Here is a 24028-nt window from a genome sequence, read left to right on the forward strand (position 1 = left end):
TGGTTTGTCAGGTCATGTGATTTAAGTTAAGGACAGCAAAAATGTGAGAGCCGAGCCGAGCGGCTAACATTGGTTTTATGGCCTTGATTGGGTTTCCTGAGCGAGCGTTTCCATACTGTCAATTATTAGTTTCAATTCCCCCCTTTTTTGGTGGGATATTTGGTTTTATGTCATGTGCGTGTTCTGTTTTAATGCGTTGTCATCTTATTGACTTGATTGGTGTAAGGACCTTGCACTTATAGTCATGGAGAGATGGGAGCTGGTTCAGAGCTTTTTTTCTTTTGTGGACAATACTGATGGCTGCTATTTACAGAATTATGGTACAATTGACTGCATAGAATTTTGGTTGTTCGACTTTTGCCCATGGTCGTTAGAAATGCTACTTCAGTATAGAGTGTGGTTCTCACCGTACCCCTATTATTGGAAGGCCATACCTTTTCCACTAATCTCCTGGGGATTGTTTCATTTTATTTTGACTTCTGAGAGGAATGAAGGTGTTCCGTACTTCCATAAATAGAGTTTGCACATTTTCCTTGCCTTGTTTTAGGCATACATCCACAAGTATCCTGTTACCCACATTTTGCATGGCATGCTCTGCAGGATCAGTCAGTTCAACAGCTTTTTACCGACTACTATCTACTGCAAACCTTCCATGTTTACATTTGCATTCTTTGATTGAAGGGTCCATTGAATGTAAAGAAGAGGGATAGTAAATTACCATAAATAGAAAGTTCACATGCAAGTTTTTGTCCACCTGTTGTCTTCTAAGCAGTATATTTACACAGCTGTTAGCCAAATTTTAGTCCTAGAAATGAAGAACTCCCATGTATTTATTCACATCTATTCCTCTTCTATCCCATTTAATCATAGATGCTTCCTTTCAGAGTGAACTTTCCAAGTACCAATCAAATATGCTTTCACTATAGATGGGATCAAATGTTTATACTATTCACTAAATGTAAACTAAACATCATTTTCGAAATGGCCACGTGAAGTTTCTGATTTAAAATTTACTTTGATCTAAACCTTACTACGTAATTGTGATCACCGGGTTTTCTTATTCAATCGCCATGAAACATAGACCGGACCACTTTATCATTTATAAATGTTATTATAGGTTCATTATTGTAGAAGGTGTTGCCAGCAAACTAATGTTTGGTAACTTGTTTCTTTTAATAACCACACCATCTGGCCATGTATGATGTGTGCAGCATCTTTGGACTATGAGGATGGACTGCTGGAGAAGTATCAAAGTAGTTTCCTATAAAAAAGCCACTGGAATTAATGACATAACTAATGGATTAACCTGATAATTTTACAACGAATAAGAGTTTCATATATTGCAACATAGCTGCTGCAGTGACCCATGTATGTTGGACTGTCATTGAGGTTGCAATCATTTAACAATTTGTCTAATGCTGGGAGCATAAGTTTGATTTGTTGCCTCAAAAAAGCAATTTGATAGGATTATATCTTTAAGCAAGTGTTTCTCATAAGTGTTAATATTTTCAGGTATACAAATTATTTGAAATAGGGACATAGTACTTGGTGAAATGAAGTCAACGGTGTTTTCTGCAGTTGTTGTTTCAATTGGTTATGCATTACTTGGATGGGATTTTGCAGCATTGTTAGGTAATGTTTTTCCTTTGCTGCTATTTTTGTCATTATAGATTAATTACCTCCAATAGAAAACTCAACTATCTGACAATCATACTAACCTTGATTTTATCATCTGACAGAGGCTAACGGTCATATGGAAAAGGAATTTGAATTGGAGAATTTACCTTCTATTGAGGGTATAACCATAGCAGTCTCAGCATTTGGGGCTATTGTGATAACAATATTCTCTGGATCCCTATTAGATTGGCTTGGAAGACGTGCCGTACTGGTTCAATCATCTCTGCTATTATTGTCGGGTGGTCTCCTGATGCTGTGGTCTCCTAACATCTATATTCTACTTCTAGCTAGGTTAATTGTTGGATCAGGAAGTGGTTTGGTTTTCACCTGTGTCCCTATTTATATATCCGAAATATCTCCTTCAACTATGAGGGGATTACTAGTAACTATGCCACAGTTCATGTTCTTCATAGGAACTATCTTTTCCTATTGCCTGATATTCTGGTTAACACTGATGCCTTCACCTAAGTGGAGAATTATGATTGGTGCAATCTTTGCTCCTTCCATTGTCTACTTGGCTTTGTTGGTGTACTACTTGCCAGAGTCACCTAGGTGGCTTGTAAGTGATGGAAAGATTAGTGAGGCCAGAGTTTCTCTACAGTGGCTTAGAGGGAAGAAGCATGATATTTCAGGTAAGAATGTTGCCAGTTGCCAACTGCTTCCTGATTTATTCACATGGTTTTCATCCAGAGGTGATTAGTTCAGAATTGATAGGGAGCAGACTAAACGGCATGATGACTAGAGAAGTTTACAGTTGCAACTGATGTCTGACGGCATGATCATACACAAAATTTACAGTTTTGGAAATAATACTGTCGAGTCAAATTGTGGCATAATGAACTAGATTGTAATCATCACCTGATTTCATTTCTAAGTATCTGAATGGAAGCTAATCCAGTCCTGTTGTTCATCTCTGCTGTAAAATTATACACATAAGGAACATTTGACAGCTAGGCACTTAACATAAGAAATAGAACAAGTCAATAAGGGGGATCTGAATACCGCTTACAGGTTGTGAGACAATATTATAAAGTACTTTATAAAAATTTGGGGTTCAGGGCGCTTTAATTATGCAAGTTGTATTAACCGTGGTTCTTGTTTTGGTAAATCTAGCCAACCATTGATTATTTATTCATTTCTAATTTTGCCTAAAGAAGCATAAATGTGTCATGACTCATGACATCACATAGACCTGCAGGAGAAATTAGTACTATTGTGGAAGGTGTGGACTTTATCTCTGACACAGCCATTGGCACTGCTCAGGCTCAAAGTTTCTCTAGAATCAGTTCTAGCCAGATTTGGCCCAACAATACTTTTTATTGGCACCTTTCAGACCCACTAGTTGATCTTCTTGGAAGCATTCATGAGACTATGTCAGAAGCAACAGGAAGTAGACGGAATAGTTTCTTCCCCGTCTTCAACAGTTTTTCTTTTCCAGAACATGAACATATGAACGAGCATAGGGATGATAACAGTGATCAACAGACCAGGGGGGTTTATTATGCTGGAGAAGCTAATAATGGAGATGGTTTGCGAACTTCTCTGCTTTCTCAGACAGCAAATGTTGAAGTTAACGATACAAATACATCTTTTACTTCTGAAGGGAGCTCTTCATATTTAAGAAGGCATGGTACATCAGCATTTGCGCAAGAGTTTGTGGCATCTTTTATTGATAATGACATTGAAGAAGAAGATGAAGAAACCCATGGGATGGCATTGCCTTACCAGCCTGCATATCGGTATATGGAAAACACTAGGCGACATCCATGCAGATATCGAATCCTCCGGCTATCTGAAACAGCTGATATGAAGTCTAAATGGCGGGTGCTTCTTCAGCCAGGAATCAGGCATGCCTTGTGTTATGGCATGCTAATTCAAGCTCTTCAGCAGGTATACTTCTGTGTCACTTGTAGCTTTTGGTCAAAATTAGCATGGAGAAGTCAGAAGTATACACAATCCTTTTGTAATGGCAACTAATATATAAATGCTGCAATGCTTCTGTGTAATTGCTACAATGCTTCAGTTATATACAATCCTTTTGTAATGGCAACCAATATATATAATGCTAGTTAGTCTGCTGACAGGTTCTATTTGCTTGTTTCCTGTTTTCTCTCTCTCAAAAATACAGTCAGCAGGAATCAGTGTCCTTCTCCGCTACACTCCTGAAATACTTGAACAGGTTGGAGTGGTTAGTTTGTTTTCAGACATTGGACTTTCTCCTCATTCAACATCAATTCTCATAAGTGCCCTTAATGCTTTGCTGTTGCTCCCTTGTATAACTGCTGCAATGCTGCTGATGGATGTCTGCGGGAGAAGGTAAACTCCGAGACAACAAAATAATGTTAATTTACAATTAGTAGAAATGCATCCACAAGACCAAGAGAAAAACGTCTATGCATACATCACATGGTCTCAATAAGCATTTGGCTTCCTTACCAGATCACTGTTATATGATTTTTTGAATTCCAATACTTCGCTGACATTTGCATAGTTGTGAGTCCACCGTTTGCTTCTGAGATTCATTTGCATTGAGCACCCTACAAAGTTCTTGTCAAAATTTTCTGCCCGTATTTCTTTTTTGCCAATTTGTTGAGCAGCAAGTTTATCATGTAGTGATTGTGAATTTTGAGGAAAACATTCAGTTATTTAGTAAAGAAAACATTATTTACAATAGCACATCCCTAAGGAATGCACATATTAATACATATCTACATTTGTGCAGGGCTCTTATACTGGCCACTACTCCAATCCTGATGTTATCACTGAGCGTTATGTCTTTGTCCACCCTGGTGGATATGGGATCATTGGAGCGTGCCATCCTCTTCCACCTCGCGTTAACCATTTGCTTCTGCTCCTACGTTGTTGGTTTGGGGCCGATACCCAACATTCTCTGCTCTGAGATGTTCCCAACCAAGGCCCGTGCGACCTGCGTGAGCTTCTGTTCTCTTTCCTTCTGGTTCGGAGGTCTGCTTTCAGCATACTGCTTCCCTGTGATGCTGAGTACCATCGGGCTCGGCGGAGCATGTGGGATCTATGCACTTGTGTGTTGCATTCCTCTTTGTCTCGTCTACTATAGAATACCGGAGACGAGGACGCTTAACTTGGAGTTAATCGCCGAGGTCTTCAAGCTTTCAAGGCAGCTGCCGTATGTACAGTAGGTTGCTCAGGACTGAAGGTAGAGGTAGCTCAGGCTGGGTGCTGAACTGCTGATGGATGATGTGTGTACATATAACAATTGTAGCTTGGATGTTGAAAGTTTTGTGCTAGCTTTAGGAGGATTGGTGATAGTGTACTTAGTGGTTATTTCTTCTTTCTTACCAGGTTGGTGGCAGTTTTTGTAGTGTTTACAGCAAGAAATTATTCACTACATGATTCCTTTCTGAGATCGAAATAATATTTCTGGGGTTATACAGATTAGATTACCTGTCATTCTTCCATGAACAATTTTGTTTGCCGTAAAAGGCCCACTCGTCCTTGTTTACCAGAACAAGAAGCATGTGCATATACGAAGGTAAATTGACATATTTCAAACGTTATCTGTGCCTTATTTTTCCCAGGCGAAATGGCAGATATGCATTGGATTTATAGACGTTTCAGTTTTTACTAATTTGATCGTTGCTTATTTTGCATCCTGACTATTTTTAGCCGTCTACAGAGTCAGGAGCCATGTTACCTGCCAGGGAGGGACAGAGGTTTAGCCGTTTAGGCCATCCTCTGCTGTTATCCAACCTTCATTCTATTGCATTGGCCATTGCATTGCATTCCATTCCATTGCACACCTGCTCTGAACAAGCTGGAACACCCTGCTGTTGTTCCATTGCATGATCACCATCATCTTCTCCGTCGGTCGCTCGCCGTCGCAGCCGTGGCACCCTATTTTTGGGCCCGGAAACCGCCTGCGCAACCACTGGAGCCGCAGAAGAGGCGTTGACGACAAAAGCCAGGGCGAAGCACCGCCACGAAAGGCAGGGATCATCCACCCGAGAAGAGAGCTGGAAGAAAGGTAGAGGACGGGCCCTGACCTTGACCACCACCGCCACACCCGGTCATGGTCACCCTCCTCGCCTTCCGGCTCCGGCTCCTCCCTCTCCTCGCCCTCCTCCCCCTCCTCCTCCTCCACCCCACCGCCCTCGCCGAGGATGGCGCCGACGCGGCGGCGCTCCTCCGGCTCAAGCAGTCGCTCTCGGACCCCACCGGCAGGCTGGATGCCTGGTCGGCGTCCTCGCCGTCGCCGCCGTGCGACGCCGCGAGCCCATGGCCCGGCGTCCAGTGCTACAAGGGCGTCCTCGTCGGGCTCCGGCTCACGCACATGAACCTCTCCGGGAAGTTCGACTTCGCCGCCGTCGCCAAGCTCCCGGGGCTCCACTCCGTCAACCTCAAGCACAACAACTTCTCCGGCGCGCTGGCGGCGACGAGCGTCGGCGCCGCCCGCAGCCTCCGCGCGCTGTACCTCTCCTTCAACCAATTCTCCGGACCGGTCCCCGCCGACGTGTTCACCAACCTGCGGTGGCTCAAGAAGCTCTACCTCAACGGCAACAACGTGACGGGCCCGCTGCCGGCGGACGCCATCGCCGCCGCGCCGCGCCTCATCGAGCTCCACCTCGACCGCAACGAGATCAACGGGTCCATCCCGTTCAAGCTCCCCGCGTCGCTGAAGCTGTTCAACGTCTCCCACAACCGCCTCACCGGCTCGATCCCGCCGGACATCGCAAGGCGCTTCGACCCGTCGGCGTTCGCCGGGAACACCGGCCTGTGCGGCTCGCCCGGGAGCGACACCGCGGTGTGCGTGGCGGCCGGGCCCGCACCGCCGCCGGCAATGCCGCCGCCCACGCCGGCGGACCACATGGCCGTCGAGGAGGAGACCAGCGTGTTCGTGGTCATCGGCATCATCCTCCTCGTCATCCTGCTGGTCACCGGCGCAATGGTGCTGATGCTCCGGCAGGACGAGCGGAACAGCGCCACGCCCGCGTACGACTACTACGCCGCCGCGGGCGCAAGCGCGCCGGGCGCCGTGGCCGGCTCGAGCAAGGCCAGCGGCGGCGCGGAGATGGTGGCCGTGGACGTGGCCGGCGGCGGGTCGTCGAGCAGCCACGGAGGCGCCGGCGGCGGGCGGCGGATGGGCGAGTTCGTCCTGCTGACCGACGACATCCCCGCCTTCGGGCTGCCGGACCTGATGAAGGCCTCCGCCGAGGTGCTCGGCAACGGCACCCTCGGGTCGGCGTACAAGGCCGCCATGCGCAACGGCGTGACCGTCGCCGTGAAGCGCATGCGCGACATGAACCGCGCCGGCCGCGAGGAGTTCGAGCAGCACGTCCACATGCTCGGCGAGCTCCGCCACCCCAACGTCCTGCCCCCCGTCGGCTACCACTACCGCAAGGAGGAGAAGCTCATCGTCTCCGAGTACATGCCCCACGGCAGCCTCCTCTACATCCTCCACGGTTAGTAATTTATTATTTAAAATTAACCAATCAAAATGATAATTAATCAGCTAATCAACTCTAATTAGCGGCTAATAATAGAATAATTAATGTGCATGCAGGCGATCAGAGCCCGAACAGGGTGGTGCTGGACTGGCCGGCGAGGGCGAGGATCGCCGTGGGGGTGGCGCGGGGGCTGGCGTTCCTGCACGAGAAGCTGGGGATCCCGGCGGGGCGGCTGGTGAGCATGGACGGCGCGGACTTCGACGCGCCGCCGCCGCCGCCGCCGCACGGGAACCTCAAGTCCGGCAACATCCTCCTCGACGCCGACATGGAGCCCCGGCTGGTGGACTACGGCTTCTTCCCGCTGGTGAACGCGGCGCAGGCGCCGCAGGCCATGTTCGCGTTCCGGTCGCCGGAGGGCGCCACGCGGGGCGCCGTGTCGGCGCGCTCCGACGTGTACTGCCTCGGCGTCGTGCTCCTCGAGCTCGTCACGGGGAGGTTCCCGTCGCAGTACCTCCTCAGCGCGCGGGGGGGCACCGACGTCGTGCACTGGGCGGCGGGCGCCGTCGCGGAGGGCGGCGAGAGGGAGCTCGTCGACCCGGCCATCGCCGCGGGCGGAGGATGTGACGCCGCCGTCAGGCTGCTACGGGTCGGCGTCCACTGCGCCAAGCCGGAGCCGGAGTGCCGGCCCACCGTGGCGGAGGCGGCGTGGATGGTGGAGGAGATCGCCGCCGGCAATGCGTCGTGATCACGCACACACAGGTCACTACACATCGGAGAAGTGACACGTCATGCACGGATGTGCATGCATTCATGTGGGGCTCGCTCGATCGTCAGATCCTGGCCGTTGATCTCAGATGATGGCGAGAATGTGAGAGGAGGGTTAGTTGCGGTGCGTGTACATTGGAGGTCTGAATTTGTAAAAAGGGGAACCGAGGGAAATTGAAGGGAAAAGGGTCTAGGGGCCTTTGGGCAAATATTTCTTCTAATGGAGGGGGATGAATTTACGACCACACTTGGTGAATTTTATGATGAAGAACAAGGATCATTGTCCCTATTGTGTGCATGTAAAAAAGCAATTCTTTGTCTTAGGATCCTATGTATAATGTACTTGTTGTAATTAAGGATGTATTGTAGCTTTGAATTTATGTCTTATTTTAGAAAATTCACAGGGGGCATGCTATCTTTAGTAAAATTGTGTAGTTCATAATGAAGGTAAATCTCCGGGCTCTACCTAAATTGGGGATGCACACATCTAGTTTGGGCATGTTCAAATCAGCCAAAATAAGCGGTAACGGCTATTCAGCCAGCTTTTTTTTTACTTCTCTCTATTTCTACTATTCAAATAAGTGGCTAAAACTTATTTGAAGCTCACCCGAACACCCCCTTTACCTTTTATAATGTATGGGACACCATTTCTTGACCATGCCATAGGTAGGTGCTGACCATGTAAAACCATAATATTTAATAAATCACTTTAAGTGAATTAGACTTAACCTAATGTTTTTGAAAAATACAAATTGTAGCTTTCATATTTGAGGAGCATGCCACTCGCCCAACCTCAAGGTGAAATGGAAGATTATGCAAAGCAGAAGTATATAGGGTTTTTTCTATGGATGTGATACACAAATAGAATTGTAGTTTAGAGCATATGCTTAGCAACGTGGTTATGTAAAATTAAAGTTCAACCCCAGATAAACAAACTGAAAACATCGAAGGTGGTAGAATATAGCTGCTTAAAGTGCAAATTTGTGACTGTATGAACATAGTTTAAATAATGTGGTGAATTTTACCCCTTTTTATTTATGTTTTTAATTAGTTTGGAGGGAAAAAGCCGCGAAACGACGCTTTGGCCGAGTGGTTAAGGCGTGTGCCTGCTAAGTACATGGGGTTTCCCCGCGAGAGTTCGAATCTCTCAGGCGTCGTACTTGTACCTTTTTATTTTTGAATTTTTTCCCCAAACTTCTTTTATCAAAATCATCCTTAGCCTTGAGCTTATTATTCTCCATTCCTCTGTAATCCGCTCCAAAATTATCTCTGTTTCTGTTAGGGTTTCAAATATTTCCTTTTGAAGCAATAACGTTATGATTCGGGCCTAACCGCAGACTAATCCCACGTGATCACATACGTATTGAACGAACCGCACACCGGTATCTGTGTGTGCTTTGAGATCTCACCAAACTAAACACAGGATGAAAACTGCGTGAAACAACTTGGTGCGTGATGTAAATAGTCCAGCATGAGTGGTCAAATAAAACACTTTACAAACGATTTAGGAGGAAATAATAAATCATGGACACTAAATTGAAACCAAACCTAAAGAAAAAGATCACACATATGACCTTGACAGTTATTTCCAAACATGCATAGGAGCCTTTTTTTCACAAGGACACAACACACAACTTTGACTGTTACAAGTAACAGCACCAATTCTCTAATTGATCAAAAGAATTTAGGAACACTAAGAAAAAGATCTCAACTAAAAATGAAACTCACGTTACATAAATGGTGAGCTTGCAAATGCCTTGGTGACAGAACATAATATGCCTGGGACGCAATCCAATAATCAATCATGATACTTGTTCACATTGAGGGTGTACTTCGATGATGGGGTTTTCTCCTTTTTCAAATAATCAACTCTCAATTTTGTCATCTCATTTGCTTGGGTATCAACTGTTAAGAGCACATCATGGAGCATTCCAAGTTCATCCAGGCCATGAAGACCTTCCAACATTTTGAAACGCAGTTCAAGCTTTTCTAGCTGTGGTGTAGCATTCTTTGCAAAGTTGAGCGATGGAAGAAGAGGAACAAATATGCGAAGCAGTTTGAGCTTTCTGAATCCTCCAGCTGGGACAAAGATCTCCCCTCCTGAACCAGACTTGTTTTTCTCGAGAATGGCTGCTATTTCAGGATCATGGTTCTTGCTGATCGAAAAGGTGAGGGAAAACAGTGAACTTAGATTTCTAAGGAGAAGTAAGTTATCTGTCCGGAGAGCTGTCCCTGAAAGAGTTAACTTGACGAGCTCCTGGAGACCATTGAGCCACTTTGGCAGTTTAAGCAACTTGCCAGACAGCTCAAGAGCTCTCAGATCTGTTGGATAGGATGACATTGAGTCCAGGGTTTTTAAAAATTCAGATGACTTGTCATCGATTACAAGAGTTTGGAGAGAATAACCACTGAGGTACTGGATAGAGGAGAGAAAATCTCTAAATATCTCATCACTCTTGTGGATCATGTAAATTGCTAACTTCCTCAGCCCAGTAAAGTAACCGATGTCTGATGCAGTTGTTGTTGATCCCTCCACTATCTCAATCCCTGACAATATGCGTAAGGTTTTCATTGTTCCCTTGAGCTCTTTAGGAACTTTCAGTGTTTTCCGTGTTCTCTTATCTCCACCAAGTATGTTATTTATCCGTTCAAGCTGTCCTATAGTTACCGGCAGCTGATCAACCTGTCTCCCTTACATCTAGAGTCTCTAAGTTCCTGAGCTTGGAAACTTTTGGGGGAAGTTCTTTAATATCTGTTCTCCGCAGGCTTAGATACTTGAGTTGAATCATTTGGCATATGTCTGAGACCTTGACATGGCTCTCCCTCAAACCTGTGCAGCCTTCGAGATCTAGTACTTGGACCAGTTCAGTTTTGAGTGATTTGAACTGCAGTTTGTCCATGCTCCCGAACACAGTCAGGGACCGAACATGGGACATGTTCATCCTATCGACGCTCTTTGTACGCCTGGGGTCACTGTTGTGGAGGGAAAGCCTACGAACTTTGTTGCTACGTGTTGGCATGGACCAGTGGCTACCAACTACAGTGATGAAATCCTCTTCGGCTGCCTTGGAAATGATGTATTCAAGTACCATGTCATGGACCTGGCAACTTTTCACCCTCCCATTGCTGCTGTGCTCTACAGGCCGCATTATCTTCCTTTCAATCAGCTGATTAAAGCATGTCTCTGCAACATCCTCAACGCTCAAACCTTGCTTCTCCCTAACAAAACCTTCCGCTATCCATCTTCTGATCAGCCGTTTCCTACTAAGTTTGCGGCCTTTAGGAAATATGCTTAAATACAAAGAGCAAATCTTGATATCACTAGGCATGTCATTGTAGCAGTAATTGATTATCCTCATAAAATCCTCTGGTTTACGGCATCTTTCTGGCTCTGGAAACAAAGAGTTGCAAAGATCCAACCAGTCGTTCTGGTTCAACAAGGGTTTGGAACTTTGGATGTTGTGAGACCTGCCATGGTAACTATGGCCAATGGCAAGCCACCACACATCTCCCAAACTCTATCTGGAATTTCGTTCAGTCTTGATTGACTGTCTCTAGTACCTCTGCTCAGACAAAGTTGTCTGGAATAATTTTTTGGGCTCATCACCGAAAGAACATCAACTGGATGGATATGGTCATGGTCTTTGCGAGAAGAGCATGTCACGGCGACAGCTTGAAACCGTGTGGTGACAATTATCCTGCTTCCCTCTCCATTTTCAGGAAAACATTTCTTAATATTCTGCCATGTAGATGATGACCAGACATCATCAATTAAAAGTAGGTACCTGCCAAAGAATAAGAGATGAAACAAACAAAAACTGTTCATAAATATTTCCATTATATGTGTCTCCCTAATGTTTACTTAGAGCATACTAGCTAGATTTCAACCATGCCTCTGGTTTATCTTGTTTGCCTTAAGAGTTAATACTACGGATGGGATCATGGCCTTCCTCTCGGTGCTATCTTGTTTGAAATAAAAGCAATGTCTTGCAGCAATATTTAGAGTTCGTATGGATCTATTTATTTTCTGTGCTATCTTGTTTGAAATAAAAGCAATGTCTTGCAGCAAAAAGAATGCATGTCAAAATTGAAGGATCTTTAAGGGGGGTTATGCGCTACTGGCACTGAATATGATGACGACAACAGAAACATAGATATTTGTAAAGATGAGATGGCAAATATGGAGTTTTTCCATAAGATTGTACCTTACAACCTTTTGAAAATTCGTATATGGAACAAGCCGTTAGTACTTTACAGGTCCTTTTGTTTAGAATAGTATTTTGCTTTGTTTAGCCTAGGTAGGAAATACTTTTGTTACAGAAGCATTATCAATTCTCTACTGTGTGTGCCAACCAATATTTACAGCTATGTATCAATACACAAATGATGGTTGCATGTTGAATCAATACAAATTTCTATTTGCATGATAGGATAATGTGCAACTCGTAGGACCTCTCTAATGGGTGTATCTTAGCGGTTCTATGCAATAAATATAGCTATGTATCCCGATTTCTTTACAAGCTGTTTCTATATAGACCCTGGTTCTATCTATAGAACTGGGTTTTAAGCAATAGAATATAGAGGATGAGAGAGAAAGAGTGGAGTGAGGGGTGTGGGTCCTGTTTGTAGATTTAAGAGGCAGATCATTAAAAAATTTGCAATTCCATATCTACCACAGAAAAACTTTATGCGCCTCTCGTACCATCGGTTCAACTTTTTTTTGACCTCAGTGCCATTACCGTCTAGTTTTGGTGTTAAAGTCACGTGCTAGTTATTTGCATAAATGACTTCAATACCCCTGCTTACAGGACGGTGCCTTCCGTTTTCTTTTCCTTTTCATTTTGGTTTTTGCCTCCTTCTCTTTCACGTGATTTCTTTAACCCAATTTGTTCAGCGGTCGATGGTGCAGCCAGATTGCAGCGGACCATGGCAGCATGGAGGGCGGACACCGGCCTAGCCTCGCGGGGCGTTGCCGCTTGGTTCTGGGCTCCTGGCCCCTGCTGGCTCCAGCGCGAGTCCTTCCTACGCAAGGGCACCATGAAGCTTGTCAGGTGGCTGGCGTGGTGGTTGACAGGAGATGCTGTCCATGCTCCCAGGGCGGCGCACACCTAAAGACAACTCTCGATCTTCTTGGCCTTGCAAACGCCATCCTCAGCCTCGACATAGAACCGGCAGTGTGTGTTCAGCACACCATTCTTGGCTTCAGAGTGAAGAAGATCGATGGCCTTGGCCCCAGGACTTCCGGCGCATGGTGGATGCCATCCTAGTGATGCGCGACCCTCCGCGGAGCAAGGGGATGGACGGAGCGCTACGGACGACGCGGGGGCGTAGCAAGAGGACGGGTTACGCGAACGCGCGGCGTGGACGACGCGAAGGGGAAGCAAGAGGGCGGGCTGTGGCGCTGCACGGCGTGGATGACGCGAGGGTGCAGCGAGGAGCCGCGCGCTTGGATGGGGCAGTCCGGCAGAGAAAGGGGAAACAGTAATAAGAGGGTAAAATAGATTTTTGCGCTCGCTGCTACCTCTCAGTCCTCCCAAATTAGACGGCAATGGTACGGAGGTAAAAAAAAGTTGAACCAATGGTACGAGAGGCGCATCAAGTTCTTCAGTGGTAGATATGGAATTGCAAACTTTTCTAATGGTATGTGAGAAATTACCTCTAGATTCAACTCATGGTTCTATACATTGGTGTCAATATAACATATGACATCAAATCCTTGTAGGTCACATCGAAGGAACATGGTTTTGGCGGGGGTGGTTCTATACATTGGAGATGCCGGTGCATAAATAAATAGTGTATTAATTGCATCATAAATTTATGTTTCCAAAACCATACAACAAGGTCATCTCATAAATAGACAATAAATAAATAAATAAAGCATTAGGATGACTTGTGAGGATTGATTTTGAGAGTTTAAATTAGTCATGAATTCTGGGATCTTAAAAATATTTTGAGAGTTTAGGACTTGGACGACACCCTAGAATAAGTTGGGATGTGAAAATATGTGATGACACCTTGAGATAAGTTCAGGTATCTAAAAATGCATTTTGAGAATTTAGAGACTTGAATGAGACCTGGTGACAAGTTTAGGGACCACACGTGTATTTTACTCTTTAATCAATTTTAACCAGGAAAATGTTGACTAATCTCTCCATTTTAGAGCCGGTGCATTCCCGGCGCCGGTAGGATGTCCACGTCAACCGTTAACCCGTAACCATTCGATCCATTCAATGATTCACTGCCCTGTTCGTCCGCAAGCGTGGGTCGCCGCCGCCGGAGACCCCCTCCTCCTCCCGTCGCTCCTTGCCTCTCCTCCCCACCGTATCTCACATTCTCCCTCCCTACCGTACAATCTGACACCCCTGGTCCCCTGCGCCGTCATCGCTCTCTCCGTCACCACTCGCAGCGGCTACCGCGCGGCACGGCTGCTGCATAGTGATTGAGCTCGTCACGGGGAGCGGCGGAGAACCAGGAGGGAAGCAGCGGCCGGCGGTGCGCCAGTGGTGAGCCACACTAGGGGCGGCCCGTCAGTCACAGCTTGGTTTGAGATTATCAGCCCTCGTTGGTCTTCTGCTCGATGAAATGCCACCAACAACTGACTCTGCCGATTGTTGAGCTCATGCTCTCTGCCTCCTCCTTTGCCGAGAATTAGCACTCAGTGGCAGCATCACCTGATGTTGGTAGATTGCTCGATTTTTCTTCCTTGTGCAGTAACTATCAATCAACCAATAAGATTGCTACCGTCCCGGTATGCTGTTACAGGAGTTGCAGGAACAGAAGCATCACACGGGCCATTCAGTTAAGCATCAGGATTGTTGTATAATTCCAGCGAAAGGTTCCTTTCTTTGATCGATTTCTGCAGTTATTTTGGTTGTGTGCTCAACTGAACACGAATTTTATTGCTATAACTGCTTCTGAAGGTGGAATTGCATTGCCCTTAGCAGATGTGGTTACCATTTTATAAAATTCCTTACATACTCTAGAAAGATACATGCTCTGCTTCTGATGTACTACTTCTTAAAAAACTATATCATTTGCATTCTTTCTAAAGGAATTACATATCATGCGTTTGCTAGAATCCCCTTAGCATATGTATTCCTTCTAAATGGTATCTCCTGCCATCTAATCCTACATCCAAATACATTAGTTATATATGGCTAAAAGTTTATTCCTTCTAAACAGTATGCCATGTCATTTAATTCTACACCCAAATTTGTGCCTAGAATGATCATTAGTTCTGTATGGCTAAAAGTTTCCATTTGTGGTTGCCAGAGATATTACCTCTTCCTACAGTTTTCTTATTTGATTTCCCCAGTAAATCTCATTGCTGCATCAGTGGCACTTTTGCAATTTGGTGTAGAATTCTAAGCATTCAAATTTGCTTGGCCTGTTTCTCCCAATTGAAAAAACAGTTGTTCTGATACAAAAAGTGGTCTAGGGAAGTTTCTGGAGCAGCTGATATGCAGTTTATATAGTTATATAACAAACTACTCCCTCCATCCCAAATTATAAGTCGCTTTGACTTTTTTGGTACATCCACTTTGCTATGCATCTAGACATATTGTTATATCTATATACATAGCAAAGTGAATGTATCAAAAAAGTCAAAGCAACTTATAATTTGGGATGGAGGGAGTACTATTCTACAGTTGTGGCCCGTATTCATGTGATAGCTCATTAGCCCAGCTGCTTACTGTTGTGTTCATACAGATTGTGCCATGAGTCAGCTTATGTAATAATTATTTCCCCCCATTTTTTATGGAAAAAATTTCTCTTCCCTGAAAATGGGTGCAACAGGAAAGTAATCATACCTATTTTTCTCATGGAGTAGCTTCATACATTTATGTTGGAGCACAACAAAATTGTTGCTGATTGCATTTATGTACAATATATGTTCCACTCTTTTCTATTTTATGAATCCTAGATACATTTATCCTCTGAACCATGTATGAGAAAAAAACTTAAATTTCATTTTCCCCTATATATGTGACTAAATTACTGCTTTGGTGGCTCCACATTAACCTTCTGTTACCTAAACTTTTGGTTAAAAAAAAAGTCCTTCTCCTATATGATTCTTTGCTTTTTTTGTTTTGGGCTCACCTGCATCACACAGCCCTCAATCTTTGAAAATGGGCCTTTCCCTTAATACCAGAGCATTTGAATCATATATAGATTATTGCTGCCAGGGCTTCTTTGATGTCAACTGCTTTTTAAAGTGCTCAAGAAAATGCATATAAATACATGTACGCTTAAGATGTTCAGAATTGTAGCATCGTATAGTTGTATTATGCAAATCTCTGTAGTTGTGCTAATTGTTTTATGCCACATTGATTAGTAAACCACCTACTGTTTACTTTTGAACCATACATCCCTTTTCGGTACAAGCAAGCACGATCTTTTTATACTTATCTATTTTGAGATATCAGTCCAAGTCATTTGTTAACAAAAAGAGAAGAGTTTTCTTAGCAAAAACATTATTTGCTCTTCTTTTCTGGAATAACATTGTTAGACTCTACTAGGCAAATGTTTTGGCAACTTCAAATTCACTTAGAAAGGTGCAACATAAAGGCACTCCTTATCAGTAATCCCAATTGATGATCCAATTGGAATAGCCTATAGTTTCATTGTTGCAATCTGGATCAAGTATTTCTTACTAGCAATACTCCTTTTATTGTTTATGTAGGCATACAAACCCGCTAAGAGAGGTAACTGCCACATGAAGGAGCAATCTTTTTTTGTCAAGTTCAATGGAATATTTGCTGATCTACGCCTTCATTCGACAATGTGGATATGGCACATTCTAACTAACTTCTGTTTCTTTCGGTGTATATACGGTAGAAGTTGTTTAATCGACACTAGATCTTTGGAAAACAGACTTCTGATGTGCTTTAGTGCACAAAGTGTAGACCATATGTTCTTGATGTACCTCCTCCAGTTCACATGTTAAAATACCAGACAATACATGCCACGGTGAAGCGTGCAGTAGTCATGAAGTAAAGCTATGGTCATGATTATGTATTACACCAATCAAAAATGGTGTGCAACGATCAATTCATCAGGTCATAATAGTGGGAATGGAACATACGCTCTCTGCAATAGCGGCCAGGTTTCTAGCTAACCATATTTTGCAAGGGTTATCACCAGCTGCCAGTTGCACACACACTTCGCGGCGCAGAAAACTCCCTCCCTCGTACTACTAATACTCCTAAACAATACACTCTTTGGCAAAGGGAGAGGTCGTAGGCCCCGTTTGTATCCGCTTATAAGCGGCTTATCGGTGGAAATAAGCGAGAATCCCGCCAAACGCTTTGCTTATTTCCACCGATTCTCGCTTATGTGGTAAGCCGCTTCAACGATTTGAACTACGAGAAGCGAAAAGCGAGAAGCGAGAAAATCTTCGCTTAGATTATAATCTAAGCGTGGCTGGGAAAAGCGTATACAAACAGGGCCGTAGTCTGTGGGATGGCCTGCGGCACCTACAGCTACCAGCTGATGACAGAAAACAGCACTTTTGTTTTAATAAAAATAGACGGTCTTTGTACGAAGCGTGGACATGTTGATGCGGGCCAATCTGCGGCAGGCATGGCAGTCCAGAGATGGTAGACGGTGGCAATATGGTTGCAGTACATTCTCATTTTTCCTCTCAATGTGGATCCAGGAAAAACGATGTCAATACTGCCTTTGCATTTTTCAATTAATTCCTAGTTCAAGATGGAGGAGGATGAGGAGCCTCCTAAACAAGAGATGGAGGAGGATGAGGAGGAGCCCAAACAAGAGATGGAGGAGCCTAAACAAGAGCTGGAGGAGGAGCTTGAGGAATGAGCTTAAAAATGTTCCGAGGTGCCATCAAGGTTCTTAAACTCTTACAATGCAATTTCAGAACACAGAACTAGTCCTGGAGTATCATTCAAATCCCAAATATTAAAATGTTTACGGCTCACAATGAATACATACTCCGCAACAATATCCATGCTTACGGCTCATAAGATGATTACATACCGCCGTCCATGCTTACGGCTCACAAGATGATTACGGTCACAAGCTGCAACATTAACCCAAAAATACATTGTTTTTATCTTTCATCACTTAATCTAAAAGAATTCATCAAAATAAACAGCCAAGGCCCTGAGTACATAGATCAGGGGCGCAGGCCACAGCTCAGTCCCTTTTCAATGAGTAAAGTAAACGGTATTATGAGTACAGAGGGGGAAGTTAGTCAGGTATTACAATCATATCCACTGACAATGTCATCCTACACTCTCGCAACGAAATGCCATGGCCGAAGTATCTGATGCACAGCAGAAACGATCAAAGCTCTCAGTCTCAAACGCATGCTCTGAGTCTGAGGGTGTCTGGTAAAGCTCATGGCCGAGCAGTTTAACCTCTGCATGCGTGGCGAAACAGAGGGACTTTGTCATCTGCTCTGCTCCAGCTTCACCTTCTGGCGTAAAGTCTTATATTACTCGTACTCGTCATCGTCATCCTCATACTCGTCATCATCATCATCATCGTCATCTGTATATCAGACCGAAATATACCAAAGGAAGATTAGAAGAATTGAGGCAAAGGGGCTAGAAGAAAGGCGTGGTGAAAGATCACCCGAAGATCCCACCATCTCAAACAGAGGAATAAACGCAAATACAGTTTAGAAGAAAGGGGGAAGGAGACAAGTAAGGAATAACAATCAGGAGCTGGCGCACCTATAACATGACGGGGATGATTGGGATGCATTTCAGCTTCATGCGTCAGCGCAGCCATGGCTTGCTCTGCCTCCTCCTTGCCAGCACCATCACATTGCAGCTGAGCGATGACAAGCTGCAAAAATGGCAGGTTTCCCAGGCCCAAGTCGAGACTACCGTCATTGCAGGCAATTCCTCTTGCCTCCCGCAGATAAAACCGAGAGAATATAAGATATCTGAGCCTTGGCATAGCTCCATGCTGAAATACCACTAGCCACACAAATTGCTCGAAGCAACAGCTTACAAGGCACGGGAACGCACCAGCACCAACAACGAATCTCGCAAGGATACCGAGGTTCTTGTTGTCCACCTTCAGTTTTAGAAAGCGGAGAGCTGGCAACCTCCCGAGGATTTCGAGATCAACCTGATGTAGCTCCCTCACGGCGATTTCTAGCTTGGTGAGATCCAGAAGAAGCGATGGATTCACCCAAGCCGGCAATGTTGAAAACCAACATCTGTTGAAATCCAATTTGCGGAGATGTCGAGGGGCGACCCAGGCATCCAACCCGCCGATGCTGCATTGACCCTTATAGACCGTGATAACTAGTTTCTGCATCTTTTGTAGCTTGCATAGGCACTCCAACAGCTTGTTGTTCCACTTGTCCAATTGAATATACAACTGCCTCAGTTCAGTTAGCTGGCCCAACTCTTCTATAATGTTTATGGTAGAGTCATCAATGTGTAACCATGACAGCTGTTCAAGGCATGTCATGTTTCCAATTCCGTTTGGAACTCCTGTAAACTCGTTCATGTATAGGCACATCAACTTTCTTAGCTGGACAACACTCGAAGGCAACCTGAAAATTTTAGTACCCCTTACATCTAATGTTTGTAGAAGCTGCAGGTTTCCTATTTCTTCCGGGAGCTGAGAAACACCTGTCCCACAAAGTCCCAAGTATCTCAAGTGATGCAAATTCCCAAGGTACTTAAGGCTACTATTAGCTTGTGAAAGATGGCAGTCTTCTAAATCCAGAACACGTAAAACTTGGCAGCAGGCAAGAGGCGGCGTTAGAGAAGCAGCAGCTGGAAAGACAACAACTGACCTTGCATGTTGCAAGCTCCATGTAGCTTGAGCCATCACATGACTTTCCTGGCCATTCTGAAGGGATAACCTCCGAATTGTATTTGACGGAGATGTACCTCCCATATCACTTAGTACAGTAATAAAGTTTTCTTCACTAGACAAGGAGCGGATAAGATCAAGCACCATATCATGTACACGACATCTTGATATCATATCATTTATCATATTATGAATTGGTTGGATCATGCTTCTATTTATAAGCTCATTGAAGTAACTTTCTCCGAGTTCAAATAGGCTCTTCCCTGCTTTTTCACATTGGATAAAACCTTCACCTATCCACATCCTTATCAATCGATCCTTCTTAATTTCATAATCTTCAGGAAACATGCTCAAATATAACAAGCAAGCCCTTAAATGGCACGGTAGCTCATAATAGCTAAATGACAAAATCTTTCTCATATTCTCCACATCTAGATTGTTTTCCAGACCAGTACCAACAGAATTGTACACCTCGTACCACTCCATTTTATTTCTTGCTTTGCAAGCTAGCAAACTAGCCATCGTAACTATAGCTAATGGCACACCAGCACATTTCTTCAGTATTCTGTCTGATACTTCGGCCAACTCATCGTCAAGACATTTTACTATGTCTTCATTGTTGTCTTTGCTCCCATTACCAAATATTCTTCCATACAGTAGTTTTCGGGAGCTCTCAAGACAAAGGGGTTTCATCGTGTAGGCACCACCAACTTGTTCGGCTACCTTTAAAACACGAGTAGTTGTGATAATTATGTATCCACCAACATCATCGGGCAAAGCACATCTAATCGTATCCCAAATCGTGACACTCCATATGTCATCAATAACAATGCAGTACCTGCACATATAATACAAAAGTCTTATCATAATAAGCAAACTAATCTAGTTAGGGTACCTGCACTTACGTTTTGAGTTAGTGCCAATGTAACCTTTGTGCATGACGATTATACTATAGTAGTATTGTGAAATCGACGGAGTGTAAATGTTGTGCGATTTCTTCATACCTCTTCGTCTGAAGGAGTTTTCTGGTTTGATCGATGAGTTGCCTCTCATCCAATGTTTGATCATTGACGTTCTTTCCAAGTTCATAGAGCAACCTCTTGAAGAATTCCCTCATGTCAGGATTTTGAGACACAGGAACAAAAGCCCAGCAATCGAATTTTCCCTTGATCTTTTCATACACCACTTTAGCAAGAGTCGTCTTTCCCAGGCCACCAAATCCAACTATGGAAACTACCTTGCCATGCTGGCTGGACACACCATCCCCTTCCACCAGAATGTTAATCACCTCATCCCTTGCCTCATCAATGCCAACGAGCTCTGTTGCCTTCTTGTACTGAGCCAACAAACGAGGATCAACAGCAGCAGGCTTATCGACATCATCGATCTTGTACCTCTCACGCCGCTCGTGCACCTCGATGACACGGCTCTTGATCTCTCTGATTTCTGTAGCAATCTTACGACGAATCTTAGGCTGCCTGAACCATTTGAGGGTCCTATCAATGGCTTCCTTGAAGCTATGCTGTTCGACCGTCTTCCTCCCCTTGCACTGCACGATATATTTGTCAATGTTGTCCTCTATATCGTAGGACATCTCTCTCACTTTCCTAGCCCAGATCTTGTCCTGGTCGTCAATCTTGTCTGCTGGTGTCCTCGAGATCTTCTCGAGGGCACCTTGCATGCTCTCGAGCTCAGCTTGGAGGAAGATGATCCCTCCTTTCACCTCCTTTTGCAGATTGTACTCGCCAACTAGCAGCTCACCGAGCTTGTGCACGAGGCTCGGTAGTGCCCCCACCACGATCTCCATGGATTTGTCCCTGGGCAAGACCAATGAACAGCTTATTTCAGATGGAGAGAACCTCTTTGTGGATGGCCGCTTGGGCTCCTTCGTACGGGGGTGCTCGCCCTGCCTTTTCGTAGGCTGTAGCTATTGCCTACTGGGAATGGATGGGCATGAAGAAGATTGAAGAACAAGAGTGCGGCAGCTAGGACTCACCGGTTTGCTGGATGGCGCCGCCAGCCGCTCGTCGCCGGACCGAGAGGTTGCTTGATTCAAGCTTGCTTGGCCGCCTTGGAAGAGCAAAGCAGAGGTCCATGGGATGCAGATGCAGGGGGAAGGTGAAGGCAATAATTGACGAGAAAGAGCATTGGATCCCTGTGATTCCCAGCACTGTGTCCTGGGCCCCACGCGCTGATGCGCTCCATCCGCTCGAGGATCGAGGTCAAGGTCAAGGGCAGGTTGGTGCGCATTCCTGTAATCCTCTCAAATATTCCTCTCCGTTAGCGATTGGCCGGCCGACCGCACTGCTGATTGCAGGTCCACTGTACAAGAAATAATTCCGCCACCGCTACGCCACAGCGCTGATGTCAGCAAGAAAAAAGAAAGCTGGATAGGAACTTGTTCAGCAACAGCATTGTTACGGGTAGTTGTGATAATTCTGTATCTAAAAGTATTATGAGGCAAAGCACAACTAATCTTTTCCCAGCCCTTGTTTACTTCACCCCCAACTTCCAACTTTGGCACTATGCAAAAAGAAGATTTCTCATCACATCAAACTTGCGGTACATGCATGGAGTACTAAATGTAGACGAAATCAAAAACTAATTGCACAGTTTTGTTGTACTTTGCGAGACGAATCTTTTGAGCCTAATTAGTCAATATTTAGATAATAATTCACAAATACAAACGAAACGCTACAGTGTCGCATTTATGGTAGAATATCAATTTTGCCACTCCCAAATTGGCAAGTAAACAACTAATGTTTTCCCAGTCGATGGGATGCAGATGCGGGGGAAAGGTAGAGGCAATAATAGATGAGAGAGGTAGTAGAAAGAGCATTGGATCGCTGATTCTATGCACCGTGTCTAGCGCCAAACTATTCCTCATGCATGCGCTCCGTCCGCTGGATTGGTCGCATTGGGCCAGATTGGTCGCAAGCGGAAATATTTTTACAAACTTTTGTGGGACCCACATACAAAAAATATTTTATTTTCCTCCATCCTCTTCCACTTCCTCTTCTCTTCTATCTCCCGAGGCTTATCGATTCTGTACTGGCCCAATGCGGCTACAGCAAAAGGCAAAAGTGTTGCTCCTGCACATCACCCCCCTTTCGGTGGCCAGACCATCTCCTTTCTCCATTTTTCTTCCGTCGGTGGACAAGATAAAGGGATGGGACATCGGAGAGAATTTTTCATTCCTTTTCTTTGTCAATGTGGGTCCAGGCAACACTGGAGCGTAATACCATGCCATCGCATTTTCAATTCCTTGCATTGTGATGATTGTGATGCATTGCGATTTCATTCCTCAGCGCAGCCTCCGCTTCCTCCGCCTCCTGCTCGCTGGCACCTCCATTGCCTATTACATCTAGTGTTTGAAGAAGAAGTAGGTTTCCTGTTTCTTCAGGGAGTTGAGCAATATGTGTGCGTCTTAATCCCACGTACCTCATGTGAATTAAATTTTAAATTTTCTAGATCCATAAGATTGTAACGTTGTGAAAGGTGGCAATTTTGTAAATCCAGTACACATGTAAAACTCTAAAGCTCAAAAGCTCCCGGATATGCAAGTTGTCACATTTGTAATAATCCACGATGAAGCTACACTTTCGGAAAAAAAAAAGATAACGACATCCACATTACATCACGAAAAACTCTCGAGCTCAAAAGGGCAGGCATGAGATTAACAATAGATGGAAAGACAGCAACTGACCTCACTTGTTGCGTATTCATAGAAGTTAGATGTCTAGCATGACCTACCATGCTATTTTGAAAGGATAACCTCTTTTCTGATGAATATGTTTAATATACATAACTAAAAACGGCAACAAAGTTTTCTTCCCTTTGACTTGGAGCGATAAGATCAAGCACCATATCATTTGCATGGCAATATTCTACCATTTCATTGTCCCACCTTTTATACACAAGTTGGATCATAAATATGTTTTTAGCTCGTAATAGTAACTCTCTCCAAGATCAAGTAGGCTTTCCCCTGATATTTCATATTGGATAAAACCTTCAGCTATCCACAACCGTACCGAACAATCTTTATCACTATCATAATCTCCCAGAAACACACTTAAATGTAATAAGCAAAACTTTAGATGGGGTGGCAGATTATGATAGCTAAGTGACAAAATCATTCTCAAATCTTATAACAGATCTATATACCTTATACATTTCCCACTTATTTCTTCCTTTATACAAGCCAACAAAGTAGCTATCGATATGATAGCCAACGGTACACCAGCACATTTTTTAATACTTTTTAATATAATATAATCAGGTCTGCAGTAAGACATATGCCATTATCGTCATTGCCAAACAATCTTGGAAAGAATAATCTTCTGAAGTCATGAAGACAAAGG

At 44.4% G+C, this 24028-nt stretch overlaps 4 protein-coding genes, 1 long non-coding RNA gene and 1 other non-coding gene across 6 annotated transcripts in view; 4 read left to right on the forward strand and 2 right to left on the reverse strand.

The window, feature by feature from the left end:
• LOC101771841 (monosaccharide-sensing protein 3) overlaps positions 1 to 5099 on the forward strand; it is a 6294-nt gene extending 1195 nt beyond the window's left edge. Inside the window, exons 2-6 of the mRNA XM_004979689.3 lie at positions 1513 to 1632; positions 1740 to 2309; positions 2876 to 3567; positions 3806 to 3993; positions 4400 to 5099. Coding sequence (XP_004979746.1) covers positions 1554 to 1632; positions 1740 to 2309; positions 2876 to 3567; positions 3806 to 3993; positions 4400 to 4835 — 1965 coding nt within the window. The 5' untranslated portion in view covers positions 1513 to 1553 and the 3' untranslated portion in view covers positions 4836 to 5099. The remainder of the gene's footprint in view (positions 1 to 1512; positions 1633 to 1739; positions 2310 to 2875; positions 3568 to 3805; positions 3994 to 4399) is intronic.
• Positions 5100 to 5388: 289 nt separating this feature from the next.
• Positions 5389 to 8241, forward strand: LOC101772250 (pollen receptor-like kinase 3). The gene is made up of 2 exons (XM_004979690.3): positions 5389 to 7115; positions 7217 to 8241. The coding sequence occupies exons 1-2, from the start codon at positions 5726 to 5728 to the stop codon at positions 7843 to 7845; spliced, it is 2019 nt and encodes a 672-aa protein (XP_004979747.3). The 5' UTR covers positions 5389 to 5725; the 3' UTR covers positions 7846 to 8241.
• Positions 8242 to 8940: 699 nt separating this feature from the next.
• On the forward strand, positions 8941 to 9022 carry TRNAS-GCU. The gene has a single exon. It is a non-coding gene; the product is annotated as a tRNA-Ser (tRNA).
• Positions 9023 to 9663: 641 nt separating this feature from the next.
• LOC101781181 (disease resistance protein RPM1-like) lies at positions 9664 to 11194 on the reverse strand. Its single transcript, XM_022829565.1, has 2 exons — positions 10549 to 11194; positions 9664 to 10412 (listed from the first exon to the last, which is right to left on the reverse strand). The coding sequence occupies exons 1-2, from the start codon at positions 11192 to 11194 to the stop codon at positions 9664 to 9666; spliced, it is 1395 nt and encodes a 464-aa protein (XP_022685300.1).
• Positions 11195 to 14065: 2871 nt separating this feature from the next.
• Positions 14066 to 16863, forward strand: LOC101772651. The gene is made up of 2 exons (XR_001164691.2): positions 14066 to 14700; positions 16549 to 16863. It is a non-coding gene; the product is annotated as an uncharacterized LOC101772651 (long non-coding RNA).
• An 881-nt stretch (positions 16864 to 17744) lies between these two features.
• On the reverse strand, positions 17745 to 21909 carry LOC101772925 (putative disease resistance RPP13-like protein 3). Its single transcript, XM_004979692.3, has 4 exons — positions 21664 to 21909; positions 20672 to 21484; positions 18566 to 20505; positions 17745 to 18380 (listed from the first exon to the last, which is right to left on the reverse strand). The coding sequence occupies exons 2-4, from the start codon at positions 21472 to 21474 to the stop codon at positions 18325 to 18327; spliced, it is 2799 nt and encodes a 932-aa protein (XP_004979749.1). The 5' UTR covers positions 21475 to 21484; positions 21664 to 21909; the 3' UTR covers positions 17745 to 18324.
• Positions 21910 to 24028: the final 2119 nt, after the last annotated feature.

The sequence above is a fragment of the Setaria italica genome, chromosome VIII (genome assembly GCF_000263155.2).
Source record: "Setaria italica strain Yugu1 chromosome VIII, Setaria_italica_v2.0, whole genome shotgun sequence".
NCBI classification, from domain to species: domain Eukaryota; kingdom Viridiplantae; phylum Streptophyta; class Magnoliopsida; order Poales; family Poaceae; genus Setaria; species Setaria italica.